This window comes from Jaculus jaculus, chromosome 12, assembly GCF_020740685.1.
Source record: "Jaculus jaculus isolate mJacJac1 chromosome 12, mJacJac1.mat.Y.cur, whole genome shotgun sequence".
Lineage (NCBI taxonomy): Eukaryota > Metazoa > Chordata > Mammalia > Rodentia > Dipodidae > Jaculus > Jaculus jaculus.
The window spans coordinates 20,174,500-20,201,518 of record NC_059113.1 but is presented as its reverse complement, the minus strand read 5'-3'; the positions used below and the strand labels follow the sequence as shown (position 1 = coordinate 20,201,518).

Below are 27,019 nucleotides of genomic sequence, written 5' to 3'. Positions count from 1 at the left end.
GAGAGAGAGAGAGAGGAAAGAGGAAGATATATATCACCGTGTGTGTGTGTGTGTGTGTGTGTGTGTATATGCACACATACATACATACATACATACATACATACATACAGAGAGAGAGAGAGAGAGAGAATGGAGAATGGGCATGCCAGGGCCTCTAGGCACTGCAAACGAACTCCAGACATACGCACCACCATGGACATCTGACTATGTGAGTACTGAGGAATCCAACCTGGATCCTTAGGCTATGCAGGCAAGCACCTTAACCACTAAGCCACTTCTCCACTCTCAGTTCATTACTTTTTAGTTTATATTCACTCAAATTTCCATGACACAGACTAATGTGGCCAGTTTATCTGCCAGAATCTTCTAGTCCTGTTCCTGATAGAATCATTTTCTCCCTTCTGAAGCCTCACAGGCTGAACCTCTACTGCCTACGTTCTTATCAGCATTCTGTTCTTCTGGATTCTTTACAGAACAGAATGATCTGTTTAAACCATTCCAGTCCTTCTCTAGCCTGAAAGCTCTTCCAATTCCTCTTGCAAAACAGTTATGTAGCCTAAGGACCACATGGGCATGTTCTCACAGCAATGGCAATGGCCCTACTTCTTGGTACCAATGTTCTGTACTGATTGCTTTTTCTCATTGATGAAACCAAATACTTGACCCCCCCCCCAAGAAAAAAACCCTAAAGAGAGGGAAGATTTGTTTTGGATCATGGTTTGAGGGACATAGTCCCATAGCAAGGTAGCAGGTGGTTTTGTGGTGTCAGAGTGTGTAGGAGCGGCTTGCTTCTATCTCTGTGGACAGAGACAGAACAGGAAGTGAAAGTGAGGACACACTATAAACCTCAAGGCTCACCCCCTCATGATCCACTTTCTCCAGCAAGGTTCCATCTCTTAAACATTTCACATACCTCAAAACAGCACCACTAGCTGAGGATCAAGTGTTCAAATACACAAGTCTTTGGGGGACATTTTTTATCTCCACCATAACATTAGGATAGTTAGAAATTAAATTTTTTCCTAACACAGGGAGATTCTCTAGATATCTTTCTGCTACTGTTTTCTAGTAAAATTTCTCAATGGTAGAATAACACAATCCATATGGCTTAAAACCCTTTGAAACATACAGAGTCTTTTCTGGCTGAATGTAACTTCCTTGTATGATTGTGAACACAGGCCTCTCCCAGGTGTGATGCAGTATTTTATAGATGCCTATTAGGTTAAGGGTTGTAACTACTGGTGACACCTTTCATATCATTGCTAAGGTCCATAAAGCTTGTGTTTTCTGGTGTTGGCAAATTCTCTCAGAACATGGGCATCTCTAGGTCTCTTCTTGCTCATCTCAGTTCCAGTGTCTCTTCCATTTTGGTGTAAAAAATCTTCATCATTTGCCAGTTCTTTGCTAAGATTTTTATTTATTTACCTATGTAGAGAGTGAGTAAGTGTGTGTGTGTGTGTGTGTGTGTGTGTGTGTGTGTGTGTGTGAGAGAGAGAGAGAGAGAGAGAGAGAGAGAGAGAGAGAGAGAGAGGAAGAGAAAGAAAGAATTGGCATGCCAGGGCTTCAGCCACTGATATCGAACTTCAGATGCTTGCACCTCCTAGTGGGATGTACAACCTTGCATTTGCCTCACCTTTGTGTGACTGGCTTACATGGGATCTGGAGAGAGATTAAACATGGGTCCTTAGGCTTCACAGGCAAGTGCCTTAACTACTAAGCAATCTCTCCAGCCCTAAGGTATTTTTAATATGCTCCAAATATTTCATCTGTCATTTTAAATTGCTTTCAGTAAACAAGCTGAGCTTTATGACCCAGTGGCCAATCCAGTCAATGTGACCAGCTATGACTCTTCCTCGATCTGATTTATGACTCTTTTATGTGAAGCATAGTAATTCTTCTGGTTTGTGTTTTATACTGAAGTGCAAATTTTTTCAAATTCAAAATGACCTAACCATTGATCTCAAATATGTGGAATTCCTCTGAAAGTTTTCAAAAGCCTGATGATTGTCATCTTGCTAATCCTTAACAGGATGGGTAAAATTGTAATGGACACCATAGGAGTTCCTGGCCACTGTATAATGTGCCGCTGTCTGCAGTCAGGATGTATCATGATTTCTGCTCTCTTAAAGCATCACTTAACAGGCTGGGCCTTGTAAGAGGAAGAGCACCAGCCTTGGAACTGAGCCCTGGGGAACACATTCCATCTTTGTCATACAATATACTAAGCAGTTTGTACCCAACCATTACCTCCCTGGGTGAGTGTGTTGATCTGCAAAATGGATCTGAGTTTCACAGGTGACTTTAATGTGCCAATAGGATTTTGTATATATAAGCATCTTAACACCATGCCTGGCCCAAAAATTATACCTATGCAAAATCCCTCACTTAGTTCACACCATCAGACCCTTACAGCACTGGAGAGGCGAAGGAAACCTGTTAGCAAAGAGCTGTGGAGTGTCATCTGAGAGATTTCAGCGCTCACAGCAGTGACACTGTGTACACGGGTAATGATGCTGTGCAGGAAAAAGCACAACTGAAAGAATGATTAATAAAGAAAAGTATTACTTGAGTTCTTTGTTTCATTTTTCTCTGTTTCTGAAATTCTTGAAAGAATGAGATCCCTTGCAGAATTCATAATGCTGGCTTGGGGCCCTTTTTGCATTTTGCGTGTGTGCAGCTGTTCTTCCACTGTAAGCATGCACATCTGCTCATTAGCAAAACAATATAATTCCCACTGTCTAATTATTTGCAGATGATAGACTCCTTGTATATGGTTTAAAAAAGGATCATCCTTCAAAACTGGTGACTTATTTTTAAAAAATCTAACTTAAAAGGGTCAGCACAATCAAGTTCAGATATTAATTTGGCAAGTTCAAATATATGAACACCAGCATTTAATTGCCCACTTGATGAGAAACACAAGGAAAATAGGACTCTGCTCTCTGTCTGCAATTAATATTTCCCAGCAGACAGCATAGGGTGTCAGGGTAGGGATTCACTGCTTCACCGGGAACCTGGCAAGAGGCTGTGGGGCAATGTGCTAAAGATGGAGGGGACTGGTCCACACTGGGGACCTCCTGGGATAAGCTGTTGGAGCAGTGCTTCATAGTGAGGACACTTATAAGGGTGATCTGCAGGACCAAGGAAACCGACTAGATCCCTCAGAGGTTTTCCAGCCCCATCTCTGGCTGAGGGGTGCAGCATGAGCACTATCCATGACTCTGAGGACCAAGGCAGCTAGCAAGGGTGTGGTCCTTGGCACCATAAAGTTTAACAGCATGGAAAGGGTATTCCTTTGAGCCAGGCCAACTGAGCTCCTGGAGGACTACTTGAAGCACATTTGCTGTCAGAGGTGGGCTGAGTGTGAGATAGAAGGAAGAAGGAGATGGACAAAGAATAGGAAGCCAGAGCACATGGAAAAATGAGGGAGAAAAAGCCAGAGTTCAGGAAAGAGACAGGTGGAGGCTGGTGAGGTGGCCCTTCCACCAGCAACAGGAGTCCTCGAAGAGCTGCTACAATCTGCCCTTCATAACCGGTACCTGTACACATCAGACTCAACCAGTGGATAGAAAGTAGCTGGGAAAAATTGCATCTGTACTGAACATATACAGACTTTTTTCTTGTCATTATTCCCCTAACAGCTCAGGACAACAGCTACTTACATAGCACTTACACTGCATTAGGGATTACGAGTCAGCTAGGGATGATTTAAAGTATATAGAAGGCTGCCCACTGGCAGCACGTCCCACTTCCAGTAAAGGATGTATCTGCAGATTTTTGTATCACAGTGGTCTCTGACCCGATCCCCATGGACATGGAGGGATGACGCCACATCCCCACTTTCTATTCTGTGCTACAACCTGCATTCCCTCCTAGAGCCTGATGCACTCTTAGGGCAGTTAACTGTTTCTCAGTTTCAAACACTGAGGCCCCTCATGTGCCCTGTGAGAAAATACTTCATACAACACTGATTTTTAAAAATTTTTTATTTATTTATTTGAGAGCGACAGACACAGAGAGAAAGACAGATAGAGGGATAGAGAGAGAATGGGCACGCCAGGGCTTCCAGCCTCTGCAAACAAACTCCAGACGCGTGCGCCCCCTTGTGCATCTGGCTAACGTGGGACCTGGGGAACCGAGCCTCGAACCGGGGTCCTTAGGCTTCACAGGCAAGCGCTTAACCGCTACGCCATCTCTCCAGCCCAACACTGATTTTTTTAAACAGCTTCCATGATTATAAACAATATCCCATGGTAATGCCCTCCCTCTCCCCACTTTCCCCCTTTGAAACTTCATTCTCCATCATATCCCTTTCCTCCTCTCAGTCTCTCTTTTATTTTGATGTCATGATCTTTTCCTCCTGTTATGATGGTCTTGTGTAGGTAGTGTCGGGTACTGTGAGGCCATTTTGTGTCTGGAGGAGCATGTTGTAAGGAGTCCTACCCTTCCTTTGGCTCTTACATTCTTTCTGCCACCTCTTCTGCAATGGACCCTGAGACTTGGAAGGTGGCAACATTAGTCTTTTAAAGCAAAGAGACAGAGAATTAACAAGTAAACAGACCAATAATTCTTCTAGGAATAAATGTTGGGAAGGACAAAGGTTTGGTGGGAGACAGTCCCACAGGAGTGAGGGCAAGGTGTTGCACTTGAATTTGGACAGGTCAGAGAAAGGCCTCTCTGAGGACAGGATATTTTAGGCAGAAACCAAGGAGCCAGGTCAGAGAAGGCCTCTCTGAGGACAGGATATTTTAGGCAGAGACCAAAGAGCCAGGGCCTTGAGAGCTATGCACAGAATAAGATGTAGGTTCAGGTCTTGTGGTGGTTTGATTCAGGTGTCCCCCATAAACTTAGGTGTTCTGAATGCTAGGTTCCCAGCTGATGGATATTTGGGAATTAATGCCTCCTGGAGGGAGTGTGTTGTTGGGGGCGGGCTTAAGGGCTTTATAGCCAGTTTCCCCATGCCAGTGTTTGGCACACCCTCCTGTTGCTGTGGTCCACCTTATGTTGGCCAGGGGGTGATGTCCACCCTCTGCTCATGCCATCGTTTTCCCCTGCCATTGTGGAGCCTCCCCTTGAGCTTATAAGCCAAATAAATCTCTTTTTCCCAGAAGCTGCTCTTGGTTGGGTGATTTCTACCAGCAATGCGACCCAGACTGCAACAGTAAAGTGGTACCGAGGAGTGGGATTGCTGCTAGACACCTGACTGTGTGGCTTTGGCCTTTTGGAGCTGATTTTCAAGAGGACTGTAGGAGTATTTGAAACCTTGGCCTAAAAGATGCCTTGTAGTGCTGTAAGTTCAGCTTGATGGACTATTTTGGTCTGAGCTGCAAGACCTGAATGCAATAAGAACTATGGACTGTGAGGTTTGGCTTATGAGGGTGAGAAAGAGCTGTGCTTGGACTGGGCTAGCAGTTTGTGTGAGAAGCTTGCTCTTGTGCCCATGTCCTGAGAAGTTGTGCAGGGTTGCTTTGCGTAGAAATGAACTGGTGTGAGCAGAGGGATATGGCACAGAAAGAAAAATCTTTGGGTGAACTGTTGCCCGTTCAGCTGCAACTGATAGATTAAAACCTTTGAGACTGGGCTAGAGGACCTGTGCTGGGGCAACAAGAATGTCGACTCTTTTGAAGGGGCCTGAGTGCTCAAGGAGTCCTGTTCTTCAAAGTCTGCTTTATCCCCCGCTGGATTAACAAATTGGCACCCTACCTGGTATTGTGGAGTATAAGAAATGCTGGAAAGAGGGTCATTGAGTTTGCAACACGGTCTTGTGTTTTGGAAATGGCCATGGGCAGTGTGAAGCAGGTTTGCTGGTTGCCTGCATAGAGACCCCATGGGGCCATGAAGATGAACCGTGGCTTGCAGTGGAGACCCAGTGGAGATGCCGGGACCATGAGATGGCTGCCGAGGAGCTGCCGGCCCTGATGAAGTTTTCCAGGACTGTGAGTAGCCTAGCTGGAGGGGCGGAATTGGAATGCCAGAGACTTGTTGCTGGTTAGAATTATCGGACTTGAAGATTTGTCACTGGCTAGAGTTGCTGGACTTGAAGCTACAGAGTGTGATGTTTGCCCTGGTTGTTTTAAATCTTGTATTGGTTGAATGTCTCTTTGCTATGCCCAATGACATCTTTTGCAGTGTGAATATTTATTCTGTGCCATTATGGTTTTTTTTGAGGTTATTTTTTGGTATTACGGCTCAGTTAAAAGATCTTGAACTATGGGGATGTATGAACATCATTGGAATTGATAAAAACTATGGGGACTTTTAAAGTCAGACTGAATGCATTATATTTTACATCATGTATGGATATCAGTTTATGGGGGCCAGGGGCGGAATGTGGTGGTTTGATTCAGGTGTCCCCCATAAACTTAGGTGTTCTGAATGCTAGGTTCCCAGCTGATGGATATTTGGGAATTAATGCCTCCTGGAGGGAGTGTGTTGTTGGGGGCGGGCTTAAGGGCTTTATAGCCAGTTTCCCCATGCCAGTGTTTGGCACACCCTCCTGTTGCTGTGGTCCACCTTATGTTGGCCAGGGGGTGATGTCCACCCTCTGCTCATGCCATCGTTTTCCCCTGCCATCGTGGAGCCTCCCCTTGAGCTTATAAGCCAAATAAATCTCTTTTTCCCAGAAGCTGCTCTTGGTTGGGTGATTTCTACCAGCAATGCGACCCAGACTGCAACAGGTCTCATGGTAAGAAACTGCTTGCATCTTTGAGGAACAGAATGAACAAAGGAAGACCACCATGTCAACATGCAGTGATCAGGGAGGGGGGCATCAAGTCACACTGGAATATAGAACAAGTCGGGAAATTGTCCTAAAATAAACCAAAAGGGGGGGGTCTTTAAGAAGGAAAGGAACATACTTTGCTCTGTATCAACAAGTCACTATGGAAAATGGGCTAAGAAAGGGCAGAAAGGACCAAAAGCCATGGCTTTACCACCCGGAATCCACACTTGCATCCTAAATCTGATTAAAGATGAGTTAATCAGGGGAACATTTTAATTAATGTTTCAGAGGGTTAACTGGAGTTCATTATCAGTTTATAGTTTCAGCTATGCTAGTGAGAATATAGGTTAAGCTGTTGAGAAAAAGGAAGGTGGGATTAAAAGCCCTAAAATGAACCAAAATAACAGTAGACTAAATAAGGCAGTTCTTGCCTAAAGACCCCAGCCTGCGATGGTGGCTAGATTCTTCTGTCCTGTACCAGCCTGCAGCACAAAGGTCGAAACAAACCCTGAAGGACGGAGTGGGAATGAATCTGAGACAAGAACACAAGGAATGGAGCCAAGGTAAGTTCTGATCAAGGCTCAGGTTTATTCAGACACAAGCTTATATACAGAAGACAATGCCCTTGTGCCCAGGGCCATGTGGTGACACCCCTCTATCAGGTGCCTATGCCTTATGTTAAATGATGCCTGGAGCTGCTCACAGAGAAGGATGAAGGGGAAGAGAACATCCTACTCCAAAGAGACAAACTAAGATGGTGCCCCACTGCAACTACACACCCACTAATGGAGAGTGGGGAGGAGGAAAAAGAGGAAGAGGAGGAGGAAGAGGAAGAAAGCACCCTTCCTTGAAGTCCACAGGACCCAGAACTTTTACCCCATTACTGCCACAAATACACTAGTAATAAAAATTCTGACATATACTGTCCTTGGCTCTAAGAAATACGGAAACTTGAGTCTTTACTGTTGGTTACATATTTGGATAAAACGCCAAACTATCCAAGTGGGAAATGGATCAATTAACAGGTCAATTAACACTCTTGGCCAGAGGCCATTGCTCCCAAAGGAGTGCCTTGGAGCCATTCCTAACCACAGTCCTCTGGGAGGGCTTGCAGCTACCGTGAGAGTCCCGCACATACCACAATGAGCTGGAATGGCTTGGAGGTCATGGGATGCATTACCTGAGTGTGGAGTCCCTCTTTTCAGAGACATGGGATACTGTGATTGTTAACAAAACCTGCTTCCAATTTAAAGTGAATTAAATTCATAGTACCATTTGCCTATATTCACTTTCAAAAGGGCAGTAAAGACAAGATGATTACCATGGAAACTCATTGACATATTTATCCTGCTCAGGAGGCTTACTTCCCTTGAGTGTTGGGGGAGGAGGGCAGATGTGAGCTTAGGAAAGAGTGGGGTCCAAGCAGGACCAGCAGGACTGGGCAAGCCCCTCCTTTGGAACTCCATTTCTGGTCTTCCATTAAATGAGGATCAGGGTTCCTTCTTCATAAGGTTGTGTGAAGTTCACAGGATGAAGTTAGAATATCAACTATCCATCACTCAGGCTAGCCTCTAAGAGGTATTTAATACATGTCATGGTGCCTGGCTCCAGGACTGAAGGGATTAAACTGCTTGTAACTGAGAAGTCAGATTTATAGGCTGGGATCAGACAGAGCCAAAGTCTGCATTGTGTACTGTAGCTTGGCCCAACTATGTGCCCTGTGTCATAAGCAGGAATAGGAACATTGAACTGTGTTACTCATGTCCACATGCATTGGTTAGAAGGACTCAGATCAGGTGCAAGAGGCTGGGGCTTGACCCAGTTCTTTCTATTCCTGTCTCAGAAGCCCTCAGGATCCTGGGATCAAGGACTCGCCAGCTTATCACCACCCCAGCACCCCAGGTGCAGTGCACAGCCAAACATAAATGATGCAGAACTCTTCTTGACTATATGAGGGACAAGAGGACCTCTGTGAGTAGAAAAACCAACCTGTAGTAGGCAAAGGGCACAATATTTTCCCAGCGAGAAGAATCAAGAGGCTCTAAAATAAACATACTGTGTCAAGAAAAATGTATCACCACCACCTAGTGCCTGCATGGTACCTTTATCTTCACTTTATTCTATCGATTCCAATGATAGCTCATGAAGGAGTCAGTATAGACCCTACCATCTCTTTTGCCGATGAGAGAAAAAAAGTTCAAAGTGACCAAAGGTCTTGACAAACATATCCAGGATGGAAACAGTCTAAATTGGGGCTAGAACCCAAATCTCTTCAATCTCAGGCTCTGCCGTTGTTACCTGGGGGACGGGAGGAGTCTGAGAACCTTAGCAAAATCCCCACATTTGCAAATATTATTCTAGGGTTTGGCTTCTCTCTCAAAATACAATAAATATAACTCCCCAAAATGTACATGGCCCCTTCAGATTTTTAATGATTTTATCAATAAGGTACTAAAGTCTTCCAACATGTGAATCACAATGTGTGTGCATGCGTGTGTGTGTAGTCATGGTTCTGGGGAGAAGTGCCTGTTTCCTGAACATATCCTCAAAGGTCAGGCCTTCTCAATTTCTCCTCAAGCTTTGTGTTTTTGCCAATTAGCATGTCTGGTGCAGGCGAGAACATTCCTCCAGTGACTTTATGGAACCACTTACTCTTGTTTCTGGAAAGGAACCTCACTGTGATATTACACCATAGCTTAGAGATGCCCAATTCCAGCATGCTACTCTTCCTGGAATGCCCACTTTCTGCATAAGAACAGCTGTCTGTGTGCCTGCATTGCCTTTATCAGCTCCATTGCTGCCTGCCTGTCTTCCTTCCTCCCTCCCTCCCTCCCTTCCTTTCTTTCTTTCCCTTTGTGTGTGTGTGTGTGTGTGTGTGATCTGTGTATATGTGTGCCCTATGTGTAAATGTGAGCACATGCATGTGAATATGTACATGTGGAGGTCAGAGGACAATTTGAGGTGTCAGTTCTTGCTTTTGCCATATTTGAGGCAGGATCGCCCATTGTTCACTGTTCATTTGCCAGGCTAGCTGGCCTGTAAGCTTCTGGGGATTCTCCTGTCTCTGACTCCCACCTTGTCTACTGTTGGTGCACTGGGATTATAGATGCCCACTATAGCATCTGGCTTTATGTGCATTCTGGGAATCTACACTCAGGTACTCACTCTTGGGTAGCCCCAGGAACTCAAGAGACAATTTTACTTTAGAAAGAACCTCATAGAATCTCTGGCTCTCTTCCACAAACATATCACATATCATTGACTCAAAAGTTCCAACCCAAACACCTCTTTGAGTTCTTGGTTTACTGCTGATACTACTTTCCTAAAGTGCCATGATCAAGTGCCACCAACCTCCACTGGGAAACACTATGACAAAAGGCAGGCGGTGTACTCACAGCTCAGTGTTCTCCTGCTGCCTGACTTCTTCAGGCAATGGCCTTCCATCTGACCTTGGAAAAATTACATGAGACAGGGGTTTTCTGAACCTTCTGAACTTGTGTTTCAGTTTCTGTTTTTCCAGTGTTAGTAACTAACACTTGTTCTGATGATGTTGTATAGCCTTGCACTCATGTACCTTCAAGCTCCCTTGATCTTCACACATTGCAATTTGACTCTTTTCTCATAACAGCACATTTCTCTATTATTCCTGGCAGTTCAGAGCTATTGAGAAGATTTCTCATGTTTTCAGACCATCTTCCCCAACATCCAGCATTCCAATTATTAATTCTGAATTATCAAGGAAACTCCTAATCAAGCCACCAAGTCTTGAAGAAACACTTCTGAGTGTCCCCACTTTCATATTTAAATCAATGGTGAGATTATTAACCAAATGGTTTAGATCTTTGATTGATAAAGCAAAATGTGTGTGGCTAACAGTTACAAACATGAAAAACAAAATGATGAAATTTAATGAATGGCTAGCATAGGATTTTCTTGCTGCAAGTAACAGAAATTTAGTAATTAACTAAACAAGAGCAAAAGCTGGGGAAGCCACAGGATAGCAGCTGGCTGGTCTGAACGATGAGGTGCAGGAGGAAGGGGGTCTCGAGCCCCAGAGCCTCTTGGTGGGTCTCACATCTCTTGGTGTTTCTGACTGTCTTCCTTCTCCTGTGGACAGCCCTTCCACACACAGAGCACCTCCATTTTGGTACCCCAGAAAAGGAAGAAACCTTTCTCAATAGTCCCACACTGCTGGCTCACATGCCTATTCCGTAGGTCCAACACTGTGGGAAACAAGGCAAGATCCTATGATTGGACAAGCCTGGGTCAACATGGTATTTAGAAGTGTCAGAGAATCATGTAAGGAAGAGGAGGAGGACAAAGGAGAAGGAGGAAAAGGAGGAGGAGGAGAAGAAAAGGAGAATGAAGAGGATGTGGAAGAGAAGAAGGAAGAAGAAAAGAACGATTTTTAAGACGGTTCATCACAGTGAACTACTTCCAGAGTAATTGTGGTCATAATATGTGGGTCATCTCCAGTATCTGATGTTCACCAGGGTGAGTTCTAAAATCGTTTCCAGGCTATAAGTCTGAATAGCATCCAAAAACACCTCTGGAGAAGCTGCAGGGATGGCTCAGCAGTTAAAGGTGCTAGTTTGAAATGCCTATTGGTTAAGGCTTTATTCTCTAGTACCCATGTAAAACCTGATGCACAATATGGTACATGCATTTACAGTGGCCAGAGGCCCTAGCATGTGCCTATATTCTAGTAAATTAATAAATAAACCTTTTTTTTTTTCCAATGTAGGGTATCACTAGCCCAAGAACCTGGAATTCAGTATGGAGTCTCAGGGTGGCCTCAAACTCAAGGCAATCCTCCTACCTCTGCCTCTCGAGTGCTGGGATTAAAGGCGTGTGCCACCACAGCTGGCTAACTTTTCAAAAATAAAAATACCTCTGGAAAAATAGCAGGTGATGCTGTCACATTAGCGTACAGTGTTATGGGCTCAAAGATACGCTCCTCCTCCATCTATATGTTGAAAGCCAGCTGCCAGCACAAAAGAATGTGACTCCATTTGTAGATGGAAAAGATTTGTAGAGGTGATTAAGGCAAAACAAGGTCACTAGGGTGGGCCTAACCCAGTATGACTGCCTCCTTTTGTAAGAAGATGAGAGTCACATAGAGGAAAGAGCAAGGGAGGACCTTGAGAGAAGATGCCCAGGATAGAGGTCTCTGGAGAAATAAAACTGGTTGATACCTTGATATTGGACTTTTAGCTCAAGAAGCCCCCAAAATTATTAGGAAATACGTGTCTGCTTTTTGTCAGGTGTGGTGATGCCCACCTTTAATCCCAGCTCTTGGGAGGCAGAGGCAGGAGGATTGCCATGAGTTCGAGGCCAGCCTGAGACTCCATAGTGAATTCCAGGTCAGCTTGGGCTAGAGTGAGACCCTATCTTGAAAAACAAAAAACAAAAAACAAAAAAAAAAGAAGAAGAAGAAGTGTCTTTTCTGAAGTCACACTTGGTCATGGCACTCTAGTAAAGTATTATCAGCAGTAAAACAAAAACTCAAAAAGGTGTTTGGGTCGGAACTGTTGAGGCAATGTGATATGTTTGTGGAAGAGAGCCAGAGATTCTAAGAAGTCCTTTCTAAAGTAAAATTGTCTCTGAGTTCCTGGGGCCAGTTCTAGCAGCTTATTAACCTGCATGTGCACAAAGACGTGGTAAGACGTTAAAAAAGGTGGAGATGGAAAGTCACTGACATACTTCACCATGTCTGAAGTGTTCTGGAGTGAAGCCGTAAGAGATCCTACAGGGACACGGCATTACAGCTGGAAAGGCTCCTGTGGGGACTCTACCTTCTATCTGGTATCAGGATTCTCTGAGCTCCAGATATATATAGCCACTTCCCTAATAGTTTAGGAGTTCTTAGCACCTAATTCTGACTATTGGGTTTGCCAGCCATGTTGACAGTAAATTCCATCTCATGAAAGACTTAACAGCACGAATGTCTGGCTATACTACCCTGTTACGATACACACCAGTTACTGCTTTCTTTGGGTACTAGGATAGTCCACTGGTCCAAACTGGGGTGGTTCTGCAACTTCTGTTCATAGTGCTCTTGTCCCCACAGCCCTCCACAGACTCTTCCCCTTATCTCATTCCTTTCCCATCAAGGGCCCACCACCTTGTAAAACCAGACATTGTCATGAAAAACCTGCCCTAGCCTTCCTCTGCCTTCATTAGTGGGTATGCTTACATCCCAGACCTGCCTGACCTTACCCCAGCTGTCAGACCCCTGTGCTTGCCTTCACTGACCGTTGACCTCTGCAAGGCATGCTGGCACTAGATGGTTTTCTGGACCCGCACTAAGGACCACCACAGACACATCTGGGAAGGGCATACCCACTCCTTAAGGAGCAGTCAACAAGGCAAACCCATGATGCACAACCCCACACCAAAGGCTTTCTTCTGTAGATGGAAGCCAGATGAAGAGGGCTGTGCAAAAAAATCCATTTCAGCTGGAAAGCTTTGCAATATCCAATCACGACACTGGCAAAGACTCACAGGCTTTCAAGATGGAGTTGGTAAATTGCTTCATAATGGACTATTGTAATGATCTAGGTCAAAACTGGACTTTGTCTTAGGTCTGCAATCAAATACAGTTTCTGGCCATCATTGTTTGTAGTCCAAAATTACTAATATTTCCACACAACAAATTCCAAGGAACACAAGTGAATCATTTAAATAACCCACGCATTGTGGACAACCAAATACTATATTTTACCTTTATATTCTTGTTTTTCCCTTTTCAAAATCACCCGCAGACTTGTCTTATAAAACAAACCTGATAACGTCAAAAGATGAGAAAGGCTAAACTGGAAGAAATGAAGGAACCATAAATCAGGAAAACTTTGGAGCTGCTGGAAAGACACTTTAATTTTGTAGACAAAAGACTGCATTAAGGAGGAATAATGTAATAATCAAAGGTGAACGGATCTCCATTGTCTGGCGTCTTTCTCTGTGGGAATTTTCCCACCCCTGACAGCTGTAAGGGGGGAGGGGCGCCGACAGTGGCTGCGCCTTTATTCTCTCACCCCTCTTCTCCTCGCACCCCCCTTCTCTGTCAATAAATGTCTGCAATCATATTCTTGAGCTCCTGTGTGATTTCAAGGTTCATCTCTTCCATGCAGCTCCAACACTAATTATCCCAGCTGTAATTAGTAAGATAATTAAATACTGGCTCACTCATCACTCTACCTTGGGTCGGGTCGTGATTCTCCCAGAAGACCTTGAGCAGTTCCTCAAAGCTGATGTGCTCTGGCTGGTACACAACGCGGACGACTTCTGCGTGGCCAGTTTTTTCTAGAAAGAAACAGAATGGAAAGTCCAATTTTACTGACAACAGCAATGTGTTGTGTGCTATTGGTTCTCAAAGTGGCCCAACAGACAGAAGCTGGAATCCTTCCCTCTGAAGTGAGGGCAGAAGTGTAAACTGGATGTGAACTGATGGGACCTTGCTGGCTCTTTTTTCTATCGAAGTGCAGTCATCCTTGGAGAGCACTCTGGGAAGATGACTTCTGTGTGCTCTCCTATGAGAAACAAACTTGCATTTTCAGTTTTGTAATCCCATTCTTCTGAAATCTTCAGAGCCAGCCTGACTGGCACTCAGGATTAGAAGCTCTGCAAGGGGACCGAGCCACTTTCTTTTCACCATAGCCCCACGCTGCAATGCACAGCAGTGGTGCCAGAGAGAAGCCTGCAAAATGAGCTGAGTGCTCATTGGCATTAGGTAAGCTCGTTCGTAGAGAGACACTCTCCCCAGGCTGTGAACCAAGGCTAGTGTCAGATCAAGCACCAAGATGGCTGTTTGTCTCCCTTGGTGGTGAATATCCACTGTGGCAAACAGCTCTTTGCAGGGTCCACTGTAGGTGAGCTTATTCTCACAGGTGGTCCTGAAGCTTCAAGGATGGGAAAGTAGGTACCTGCAGTACCAGTTTCAGCTACGGAGCCCACACTCTTCCTAACTGTACCATCTTGAACCTGGTAGAGAGCAGGTTCCATACAAACATCCTTTCTTCTCTGGAACTGCTTTCCAGCTCTGTTAGGACACCTCATAAAGAATTTGGCCTTACCCAAAGAAGAGGTCTGCCCTTTGCCTCTGACTTCTGGGAGAGAATCTGTGAGATGTCCAACAGAAATGGGGCTGGCTACACTGGATTTTTAGAGTGGGGCAAGGACCTTATAACAGGATTACGGTAAGACTAGCCATGTGGGAAGGACCCACTCTGTGAATTGAGGCTTTTGGTTAACATGCTACTAATCAATCTGGAGGCTGAGTCCAACCATGTGGGCAATTACATCATCTATCATCTTACTCAATGGATGAGGCCACAAGAAAAACCCAGGGTACCTAGGCTTAGACAAGCTCCACTGGTGGGCAACACTCTGTGCATGGTTATACACAGAAGCCATGTCCTGATGGACATGTCCTGATGTGGCAGGAGAGAAGGTGAGAGACCCACGAACCCTCCATCAGAGCATTGCCTGTGCCTGGTTTGGAGCTGTACCCTTTCCCATAAGAAATTCAAACCGCGAGCACCACCATGAACTCTGAAGGTCCTTCGTGGACACTAGCCAGCATGAGATCATTTGAGGTATACCCAGCACTTAAGCCTTAGTTGGCAAAACTATTTCCCCATGTTGTTTTTCTCACTTTCATTCTCGTAACTTCCCACTGCTGTAGGCAAGGAAGAAAGCAAGCCCCATTTTATAGAGCAGAAATATGGGATACAAATAAGTTAGATGTGCCCAAGGTCACCTCAAACCAGTGAATTTATGTACCATAACCTAAAATTCACCCTCCAGCTCCCATTGGGTTCCACCTGATGCATCCAAGGACAGCAAACAAGGGGAACACTGGGAGTATGAGCCTGGAAAAGGAGAGAAAAGAAATCTTCTGATTCTCTGTAAGTTTTTAACACAGTTTCTTTTTGATCGTAGAAGCAAAATTTGTAAGTAATGTGAAGCTTAGAAAATGTGACGTATAACAGAGAGAGGACGGGTGCTAGGAAGATGGCTGAGTGAGTAAGAGCGCCTTCTGTGCAAAGCATGAGAGCCGAGTTTAATTTCCAGCAGCCACATAAAACGATGGCGCTAGTGGCCCACCCCACTGCTGAGGGGATGGGGATCGGGATAGGCGGTGGCTGGGGCTCCCTGGTCAAAGAAAGACTATGCTTCAGGGAAAGAAGCTGGAGAAGCAATAAGGAAGGACACCTGACATCTTCTCATGGCCTCAGCAAGGATGCACACAGAGTGTGAGCATCTGTCTACATGTTTACTCACCATACATATGCACACATACATACTACATACTGTACATCCACTAAGAAAAGAGAAAAAGCTACCCACACTGCTGCCACATAAGCATGATAAATATTTTATGTATCTCTTTCCAGATGTATAACATCCACGTGTGTATACACACACACACACACACACACACACCACAGCTTGTTCAATTGTAATCATTACAGCATGCATCTCCCACTCACTGGTATTTTGTATTTTCTCATTTCACTGAAATTTTTAGAAAATACCACTTGCATTGACTACATAACACTCCATCAGATGGTTGTCCGATTACTTATTCAATCATTCCCTGTCATTGGGCATTTACACGGAATCCTATTTTTATCCATGAATGTAAATATTTTTCCACACTTTTGAGGCTGCCTCAAGCCATAGTTGTATAAGTGGAATTTTTAAAATCAACATTTATAAATATTTTTAAATTTCTTTATGCTTAGTGCCAAATTGTCTTTCAGTAAAGCTGACCCAGTTTCCTCTCTCCCCTAAGAACATGAGGGCAGCCTCATTTGCTACTGCAACATTTTTAATCCTTTGCAGTTTCTAGTTGGGAGATAAGGTTCTATTGTTTCATTCAGAATGAGTTTAACTATTAATGAAGTAAAAAATAAACTTTATATTTATTAATCAACTTAGTTTCTTCTTTGCTCTAATGTTTGTCTTTTTACATTGTCTTATTAATTGGTTATCATAGTAAAGTTTTAAAAGTAATTGGTGAGTCCATATATATAGTCCAAATACCATAGCCATTTAAGTTAGCATCTAAACAGATTTTGTGGCATATGGAAGGAATAATAATGGAGAATTTAGAAGATATAGCAGGTATAAGAGTCATGTGATGGTAAAACACTTTTGAGCAACTATAAATCTGATTTAGTTGTGTGAAATGTTTAAATGAGTAAAGTGATTTAACCACTACAAAAGCATTAAGACTGATAAGAAAATGGCAACAGGATGTTAAAGTCATGAAAGATATATTTGATATGCAAAGCAATGAAAAAACACTAGATATGAAAGTTAAAGATGTAAATAGGCAGGCGCTTCACAGTGGAAGGATTAAATGTAAATTAAGACACGAGAAATGTTCAACATTCTTAGTGACCAAATGAATTCATTTTAAAGCAGTAACATACCACTCTTACTCACTGAACTACTTGTAAAACCTGATCAAAAGTTACTGGTGGTGTTGAGGAGACAATGACACTGGTCCTTATTTGGCTAGTGGCAGAGTACAATGACATCCTTTCTGAGTGACCATTTACGTATGTGCCAAGAGTCAGGGAGATTCTCATGGACCGTGGTGAAGTGATGTGGGAAGTCCTCAAATAGTGGAAAATGCACACGAATGCTCCATTATTATACAAAGTCCAACAGAAAATAAATAAACCAAGTGGTTACCAAGTGATAGAAGATCACATAACCATGAGACACCACTCATTGCCCCCCTCACTGCCCCAACTGCATAACCACAAGACACCACACCCTCAGTGCCTGCTGGCAGCTGTTACTAGTGTACTGACCACATAAAAGAAGATGGCAGGCATGAGGCCTACATGACAGATTTAATGCACACAGCGATATTTGCCTATTCTGATGTGATACATTCAACACACACTTCCCCACTTGAGGTGAGCAGCTCGGTGTGTATTCATCACCACTGCTCATCTCAGGACGTCTCATCTACCAAAACACAAACCCTACCACTAAACACTAACTCCCTAGCTCCATTTCTCATCCCTTGCAACCCCCACTCCATTTTTTGTCTCTAGGAATTTGTCTACTTAGGTATCTCCTCTAAGTGGAATCCTATAGTATGTGTCTTTTCGTGACTGGCTTGTTTCACTTGGCATGATGGCGTTCAGGTTCATCCATTTGGCATGTCCTTTCTTTGTATAGCTAGATGAGATTCCACTGTGCACATGTGCATGAACCACCTTGTGTTTATCCACCTGTGGTGGTTTGGTTCAGGTGTCCCCCATAAACTTAGGTCTTCTGATTGCTAGTGTCCCCAGCTGATGGCAATTGGAAATTAAGGCCTCCTGGAGGCGGTGTATTGCTGGGGGCAGGCTTATGGGTGTTATAGCCAATTTCCCCATGCCAGTGTTTGGCACACTCTCCTGTTCTTGTTGTCCACCTGATGTTGGCCAGGGGGTGATATCCGCCCTCTGCTCACGCCATCATTTTCCCTGCCATCATGGAGCTTCCCCCTCGAGCCTATCAGCCAAAACAAACTCTCAAGTATGTGTGCATAGAACATCCATCTTTTTTAGTTCAGAGAGAGAGAGAGAGAAAGGAAGGAAGGGAGGGAGGGAAGGAGAGAATGGGCATGCCAGGGCCACTAGCCACTGAAAATAAGCTCTAGATGCATGTGTCACCATGTGCATCTGGCTCCCATGGGTCCTAGGGAATCAAACCAGGGCCCTTAGGCTTCACAAGTAAGTGCCTTAACTACTAAGTCATCTCTCCAGCCCTCCCCCTTTTTAAGTTTACTTATGAGAGACAGAGAGCTGCCCATCGTTTTTTTTTAAATCCATCCATCTACCAGTGAACTCAAGCTCCATCTACATTCTAGCTATTATAAATAAATAGCACTGCTATGAGTACAGGGGTACACATACCGCTTACAATAAGACTGAAAGAAAGACATGTTCCCCTTTTACAGATGAGGAAGCTAAAGTCTCTCAACAGACTTTCTCAAACATCACACAGCTAAAAACTGGTGGGCTCCAGTCACAAGCCAACCAGTTGGAGAGGAAGCTTGCCCCATCCACTGACTCTAAGCCAAGGCTTTGGAATGGGGAAACTTGAAGTCACCAAAAAAAAGCAAATGTTACAAGGCAGTGGCCAAGATGAAAAATTACATCTGTGTAGCAACTTACACACAGGAAATGAAAACTATTAGGATGTCTTCCGTCAAGCTGCTTCTTTGTGCAGTTGGTGGTGACTACTGGGGAGACTCAAAGCTAATCAAAGTGTGGGGAATACTTGAATGCTCAGTGCTAAATGAGACATCTATACCCCTTCCAAAGCTCAGGAAACATTGTGGAAGAGGCAGAGGAGAGATTGTAAGAGCCAGAGGATGGGGAGGAGGCCTGTGGAGTGCTGTCTTCAGGACATGAAGTGGCCATTGCATTCATGATCTCATAGCACAACATCTGCACAACATTGGCACCATCTCCATTCTATCCTGGATGATGCAGGAGAGCAAAAAAAAAAGACACTAAAATCGAAAAGAGACTCATTGGAAAGAAGGTGTCAATGACAGGGGACAAAATACACAATGTGACAGCATAGTGATCAAAATATATTATGTACGTGTATAAAAATTGTCTATAACTTTAAAAAATATTAGATTCTTCTTTTGTGACAGCAATATGAATTTAGGGTGGATTTTCACTCCCCAGCAAACACTTCTAGACATGATCACCACAGACATTATTTGTGAAGAGGTTTGAAGAAACCCCAACTGCTTAAAAGCAACTACTATCATTCAAGTTCAAGCCCATTTGCATTAACAAACAGAGCAGAGGTGCCCTTACCGAGCTCACCTTTCCATTTCTTTACTTTATTTCTCCTAAGGAAAAGAACCTTGGTAAAAACACACACTGCAAATGATCAAAGGTATCCCAGGGACTCGGGAGCTTTATGGAAATGCCCATGCTCACAGGACCAGCAAGGCTGGCTAATTTCATTCCAGAGGCCAATCTGCAAACACTGGCTTATGCTTCCTGAGATAAAAGGCCAGATCTTAAAAATATCTCGAGCTGCGTCTTCACATTCCGTAGTGCAAACAGCATAATGCAAACATGCTTGTGAACAGTTCATGGCAGCACCACGGGTGCTTTAGTGCTGCCTTACTCAAGGATCCTGAGAGAGAAAGGAGGACACTGGCCCTCTCCAAGCACTTCACTCGGATGCTCAGCCCTGCAGACCCAGAGAAAGGTGAAGGAACTCAGGGAATGCATATCCAGCTGGTATTCCTTCCCAGACAAAACATCCAGGAAGAGATACCACCACGGTGTGTTCTAGGCACAGAGGCCAGATGCCACCCAGACTGAAGAAGTCCTAGGAGCTCAGCCTGGGCGTGAGCAGGTGCTTAGCATGTGTGTGGCCTCTTGGACCTCTTTCCTGTCTGGGCTTTGTTTACTTTATCTGCAACATGGGTATGTTCACAGTACTGACTACAAGGGACTGTTCTCATGGTTAATTCAATAATTTCTACAAATGCTGGGTATGGTGGTGTATGCCTTTAACCCCAGCACACAGGGTAGACTGAGGTAGAAGAATTGGATCACAATGAGTTGGAGGCCAATCTAGACTACATAAGAGTAAGTTCCTGGTCAGCCTGGACTAGATAGAGTAAGATCCTGCTTCAAAATAATAACAATAATTCCTGTATTCAGTAGGCAGACAGATCACCCACAGAAGAACTCAACCTTGTAAACTTCATTCATAGTAGCACTGTTGATACTGTTATGATTAACACCATTATTAATTTTTTTTTAGAATCTGTATTATTATAAAATTCCCCTGGTGATTCTGATTTTATGGGTTTCTTTTTATTGGGAACTTTATTGTATGAACATATTGCATATTAGTCATATTCCCACTGGGTTATTCTCTTACTTCCCCTCTCCCAGTCTTGATTCCACTAAGGGCCATTCTCAATGGGGTTACTGGTATACAGTGTGGGGTCACAAATGAACCAGTCTTGTGGGGGGACTGTGTCACAGAATACACCTTCCCACCCTATGACTCTTAGTTTCTTTCTTCCCCCTCTTTCCTAATGTCCCCTGAGCCTTAAAGGGTATATTAAAAATCTCCTTCAGTGCTGAGTTCTCAATGGCCTCTGGGTTTCTGCTTCAGTGAGTTTTGAGCCTCCTCAGTGTTTACCCCCTTCTCCCCTAGGTGGTTCCTAACAGTAGTGAAAGTGAGAAAACCACCAATCTGGAGAGAGTCTATGGGCTCTTTAAGCAACCAGCCCTTGCTAGCTCCATGGTCAGGAGCCACAAGCAGACTCAAGACCTTTAAGGGAGAAAGGGAAGAAGGCAGGCAGGGAGAAAGAAGAAAGAAAAGAAAGAATAAAGAAGAAAAGAACAAAGATATTCATGAAGGAGAAACATGAGTAAGGTCTTTTTTTTTTTTTTTTTTTTTTTTTCCTTTTTCTTTTTTTCAGGTAGGAACAGAAGCCCAAAGAGGGAACAAGCAGATGTTACTATGTCCTGGCAAAACTGAAACTTAAATCATCTGACCCTGTCTATCCAAGATGGCTGCAGTAACATGCTCAGCAGGAACTTCCTGCTTTTTTCCTCAGCCCAGCCTCTCTGAGTTCAGCCTCTTGAGTCCCTGAGCCATTTGGATCTCTTTTTACACATCTGACTCTGATAACAAGGCTCACCCTGATTGGATGTCTGGTCCATATAAAGAAGGGTGAGTCTCCTCCCAACATACACCTACCATCTCCCTCTCTGACCACACTATAAGTCAGTCTCTTCCCTTCTCAATCATGCTGGGAGGGCTGGAGAGATGGCTTAGCGGTTAAGCGCTTGCCTGTGAAGCCTAAGGACCCCGGTTTGAGGCTCGGTTCCCCAGGTCCCACGTTAGCCAGATGCACAAGGGAGCGCACGCGTCTGGAGTTCGTTTGCAGAGGCTGGAAGCCCTGGCGGGTCCATTCTCTCTCTCTTTCTCCCTCTATCTGTCTTTCTCTCTGTGTCTGTTGCTCTCAAATAAATAAATAAAAAATTTTTTAAATTAAAAAAAATCATGCTGGGAATTATTAGCCATGCTGGGAGTTGGACAGCATTTTTTCTTGGCCTGGGTAATATTTTGCTTGCCTTCTATGTGTCATGCTTTGGGATTCCTTTTCACTTTGATTACAGATATGATTTTTCTTTGATCTCTGAGTCACTATTTCTTAATCCTCCCTGGTCTTTTATTTGAAAGGGTTTCTAGGTCCTATCTTCCATGTGCATGTGTAACTGCTCCAGCCTTCTCCTAGATACCAATTTCTTCCTAAATAAACTCAATAATTCATAATTTATTCTTCAAGCTCATTTTACCAATTCTTTGTTAAAACAGGATAAGAACACAAAAATTAGAGTTCACAGTCTGGGAGACCCTTCTGAACCCCAAATTCCTGCATCACTAACACTTTCAAAGATCTAGAATGTAAGTGAAGGGCAGGTGGGAGAAGTGGGACATATGAGACCCTTTTTACCTTAGGGAGTAGACATTTTCTCTGGGAGTAACAACGTATAAACAGCTACCATCTGGTTAAACATATGAAACCCCATGTGCCATTCCAAGCTCTGGATAGGAATGGACCACACTGACCCTCACACACCTTGGGACAGCTCGCATTATTGCTCCCACTCTTTGGAGGAGGAAAGTGAGATACAAAAATCAAAATATTTTTATAAATTCAAACAAATATGAAGCAAGGGAAGATGGATTTGAGCCCAGCTAAGATGGCTCAGGGACCCAAGAAGAAAAGGCCAGCAAAGAGGGTTTATGGGCAGATTCCATGCATGTTATGACATCAGAGACATATGGATATACATGTTCCTTGTGGATGGTGATGGATGAGTTCAGAGGGAGAGCATCCTCAGCATGGTGAAGTTCACAGCAGAGCATGGATTCTGAGAAGCTAAGTGTCAGCGGCTAGAGCTTTCTGTTATTAGAGGGGCTGTGCTGCCCTGTTACCATCACGAATTCCCACTTTCCAGCTACTTGCTACCATTGATAGAGACAGGAAACCCCACATAGGCCCTGCAGATTGTTTCTGAGTCCACACCTGCACAGAAGTGTCACTGTCTGGGAGGATGTCAAGAGGAATAATGCCATGAAGCCCATTTTACTGACAGGTAATCCAAGGCTAAGCTCATGACCAACTGAGACCACTTAGAACTTAGAAGTGTTCCACTCCTATTGCCTTTCCTTGCCCTGGCCTCTACCCAGGGCCTTCTGGACCCCTGACCTGGCCCCAGGACTGTCCAGCACTGGCGTGATTGCAGCCTTGTTTTCCTACACCTTCCAGGATCCAGGATCCAGGTTCCCTCTCCACCTGCTCCCAGCTCTTCTTATCCTGGTCCATAAAGCCTCTCATTTGCACTGACCTTCTTTTAGTTCCAGCCTCTTGCAGGAGGCTTGTGGAGTTGACAGCTGTAAGAAAAGAGCTGGTACACAGGAAGAAGCCATGGGGTCATCTTGGCTTAGAGCAAGGCTCCTCAGCATAGTCATGTCCCCTGAGGTCACTCATGAGAGAGGAGGTGAGGAGGTGGGCTGATGTACCTAGCAGTGTCTAGAACCTGGCACATGGAGGGGACTCAAATGAGCCCCCAATGGCTCAGATTGCCCTGGATCCTCAGCCCCTGATCAGCTCTCAGCTTTCCCTACAAATCACTTAAGTGCTCACTGTTTTCCAACAGTTGTTCAGTCTACCACACAGGGAGCGGGCTCCCTAGCAACAACTCTCTTCTATAGTCCCAGGGATAAGGGACATGATACTAAGTTATCAATACACATGATTGGAAGACACACTGTGCTTGATTTTCCCACTACTCACTCAGTCTTCATCCACATGGGGTCCATGTAGACCCATCAGTGCTCACTTGCCTAACCATAGTGCAGAGCCACATGTGTACACTCTGCTACAAGCCCCTGTCCATAACCTCTGAATGCTAGGCAAACCTCACTACCCATCCTAAGATGGGCCAGCTACCTCCCAGAGGGACACACTGTACCAGCCAAAGCAGCATTAATACTGCATGCGATATGTTACTACTTCTTCGTTGATTTATGAACATGTGCTGAGTGCCTCCTAAGTCCCACGCACTGTACCAAGTGATGAGAATCTGATGATGACAAATGTTAGTCACTGACAACAAGCAAGAACTGTCCCATTGGCATTACTTACAGTCTTATTCTAAGTGAGAAGCTGCTTTTTAAAACAGAAAGACCAGATCTATTTTATTGGATTTGCGCTGCAGGCCAGAGGAATGGGAGAAGTGAGCTACAGTGATTTTTTTTCATTTAATAATAACTACTCTTCAACACCCCTCATCCTTTCCCTGCCAACCGGCCTCATCGAAGCTGCTAACCATATCAAAGAGCTCACGAAAAGATCCAGGTGTCTGATGGGAGGAGAGGGCCAGGGTGCTTGAATAACACTCCCCTTTCCCATACAGGATTCAAAACACTACTTTTCTCTTGCTAATTAACTACAAAGGGGTAAGATGTCAGCTCAGTTTCATCTCCAGCTCCTGCCGATAGAAAATGTGATTTCCAACAATGTACTCATTATAAAAAAAAATCCTAATACATCAAAATTGGATGCCCTGTGGAGTTCATTATAGGATTTGAGGAGTGTCTATACTGCCATTTTATCTTGGCTTTTTTTCCTTTTGTCTCATCAGTCACTTAAAGTGTCCAACGAGAAATGCTAGCTTTAAAAAGCTTCCCATTGATTGAAAAGTATAGAAAAAAAAAAAACTGTTAGCGCAGTTGTATTATTGTTTTTCCCTCTGGCCCACCACAGGGAGACATGGTGGGGAATTTAAAATCCTCGGGTGTATATTTTCCATGGACATGCCATTCAGAGGCGATTCTCTCCCACGAGTGCTATAAGCACAGTTGAATATGTGATCAGGACAATCCCGCAGCAAGCAGTCAGCCACATCATTAACTCTTGGTGCCACTGGAGGTTTCCTGCGACTGCCAAGGAAGCAAGCCTGAGCACGAGAGTGAGTGCACAAATTTCGGCACGTCTTTTTGCTGACTGCAGAGGCAGTCCTTAGTAGGTGGAGCTGGTTGTCCAGGACAGGAAGCTTATGAAGGAGCCATGACTTGGGGCTGGTTACTGTCTACTTTCCAGACCAGCACTAACTTCTCCCCACCATGACGCAGGCACAATGAGAGATCAGCCAACTACAGATGGGTACCCTCTTAGCTGAGAGAACAAATGCAGTTTGAGCAGATGGGTGATGTTCACAAGGGTATTGCACATGGAGGAAGTTAGACTCCTTGAAATGACCAGGTTACACCCAACAGTGTGGAGTGAGGCCTGGATGTACCTGGTCATGTGTGGGCTCCACGAGAAGAGGTATTCACAACTTCTCTGCCTAGGATCCCTTGAAGCACTTTTTGAACAGTATTTCACCCCTGCCACTGGTCACCACATCCCAAATGGAACTCTGACACAGGAGTCCTGGGGCTGAGGCTGGGCACGTGCATTCTCACACCATCGCGTGTGCCTCTGAGAAAGGAGACCCTGAACTGAAGCACTGTGAATATGTGGCTATAAACAAGGTCGCAGAACTTTCAGCGTCCTGGATATTCCATTTTATCCATCTAGGTAGGGCACACAGTGCTTCACAAAGCAGTGCATGCCACCACTGGAATATTCTGATTGCTGGAAATTTCTGCCTTTATTGAGTCAGGGTCCAAGTTGTGCCAGCTGCAGTCACCCTCCACAATGACCCCTGAGAAGGCCAAAGTCTCACAGCATTTGGGGCCATTAAAACAGAACTGTGGAGTTAAGATACCTGAACTTGAGTCACAGCTCCCAGAGAAGCAGCCTTATTTCACTCAGAGGGTTCTTGAAAACAAATTTCAATACCTTTTTGTATTCTTCAAGAAAAAAATTCTCAACTTTTCCACATTTTTGGTTTTGACAATTTCATCCATGCGTATGTTGTATTTTGAGTATATATTCCCTTCATTATTATCTCTTTCCCCTCTCCTTCCTGCTGAACTCCTCTTTCTCCCCCCCCCCATCACTTATCAATGGCTATGCTACTGAAGAGAATGGCCATTCCTCCTCCTAGTACCCATTCACTGCCTAGCAAGGGGCATGGCCTCATGAGCCCATCCCTCGTCCCTCATCCATGATGTAATTACTGGCCTGATCTTGTTCAGGTCATGTGCAGGTAACCACAATGCTGAGTTTCATGAATTCAATGCTCTGTCATGTACAGACAACAGAGTTCCAAAACACTTCTCCCCATCCTCCAGCTTTTACATTCTTTCTAGTCCCTCTACTGAAATTCTCTGAGGCTTGGAGGGGAGGCAGAGATGTCTCATAGAGGGCTAAGTATTCAATAGTCACTGACTTTCATCACCTCTGCGGCTGTTTGCCCAGCAGTGCCAGGAGAGGGATTTAAATCATCCAAGGATAAGGAAAAATTGCTTCCTCATTTTGCACCTATCTCACATGACTGGTGCTTTTTAAAAAATCTCCTTTTGGGGCTGGAGAGATGGCTTAGCGGTTAAGCACTTGCCTGTGAAGCCTAAGAACCCCGGTTCAAGGCTCGGTTCCCAGGTCCCACGTTAGCCAGATGCACAAGGGGGCGCACGCGTCTGGAGTTCGTTTGCAGAGGCTGGAAGCCCTGGCGCGCCCATTCTCTCTCTCTCCCTCTACCTGTCTTTCTCTCTGTATGTCGCTCTCAAATAAATAAATAAATAAATTTTAAAAATCTCCTTTTTATATTTTATTTATTTATTTGGGAGAAGATCAGAGATAGAAAGAGGTAAGGAAGAGAGGAAAGAGAGAGAGAGAGAGAGAGAGAGAGAGAGAGAGAGAGAGAGAGAGAGAGAGAGAGAATGGGCCACACCAAGGCCTCCAGCCACTGCAAATGAACTCCAGATGTATGCACCACCTTGTACATCTGGCATCTGGCTTGCTTGGGCTCTTGGGAATAGAACCTGGGTCCTTAGGCTTCTCAGGCAAGTGCCTTAACTGCTAAGCCATCTCTCCAGACTGACAGGTGCTTTTTAAATCTGTATGGCAGTCACCTTAATTACATACAAACCACCTGCATGGAACAATGCAGGTGAGCACACGAGAAGAATGGATCAACCTCTTTAGATGTCTACATTCTGTAGCACTAAATACATGTTTAGTTTAAAATGCTTTTTGTTTGTTAGTGGTATGGGGATTAAACTCAGGCCCTTGCATGCAGTAGTCAAGCTATTTCCCCAGCCTTGGTTTATGTA

General features: G+C 44.4%; 1 protein-coding gene across 12 annotated transcripts in view; it reads right to left on the bottom strand.

The window, feature by feature from the left end:
• Positions 1-27,019, bottom strand: part of Msra (methionine sulfoxide reductase A) — a 476,622-nt gene that overhangs the window by 153,881 nt on the left and 295,722 nt on the right. For all 12 annotated transcript variants that reach the window (XM_045130919.1, XM_045130917.1, XM_045130916.1 and 9 more), the window contains one exon: positions 13,919-14,023. In XM_045130919.1, coding sequence (XP_044986854.1) covers positions 13,919-14,023 — 105 coding nt within the window. The remainder of the gene's footprint in view (positions 1-13,918; positions 14,024-27,019) is intronic.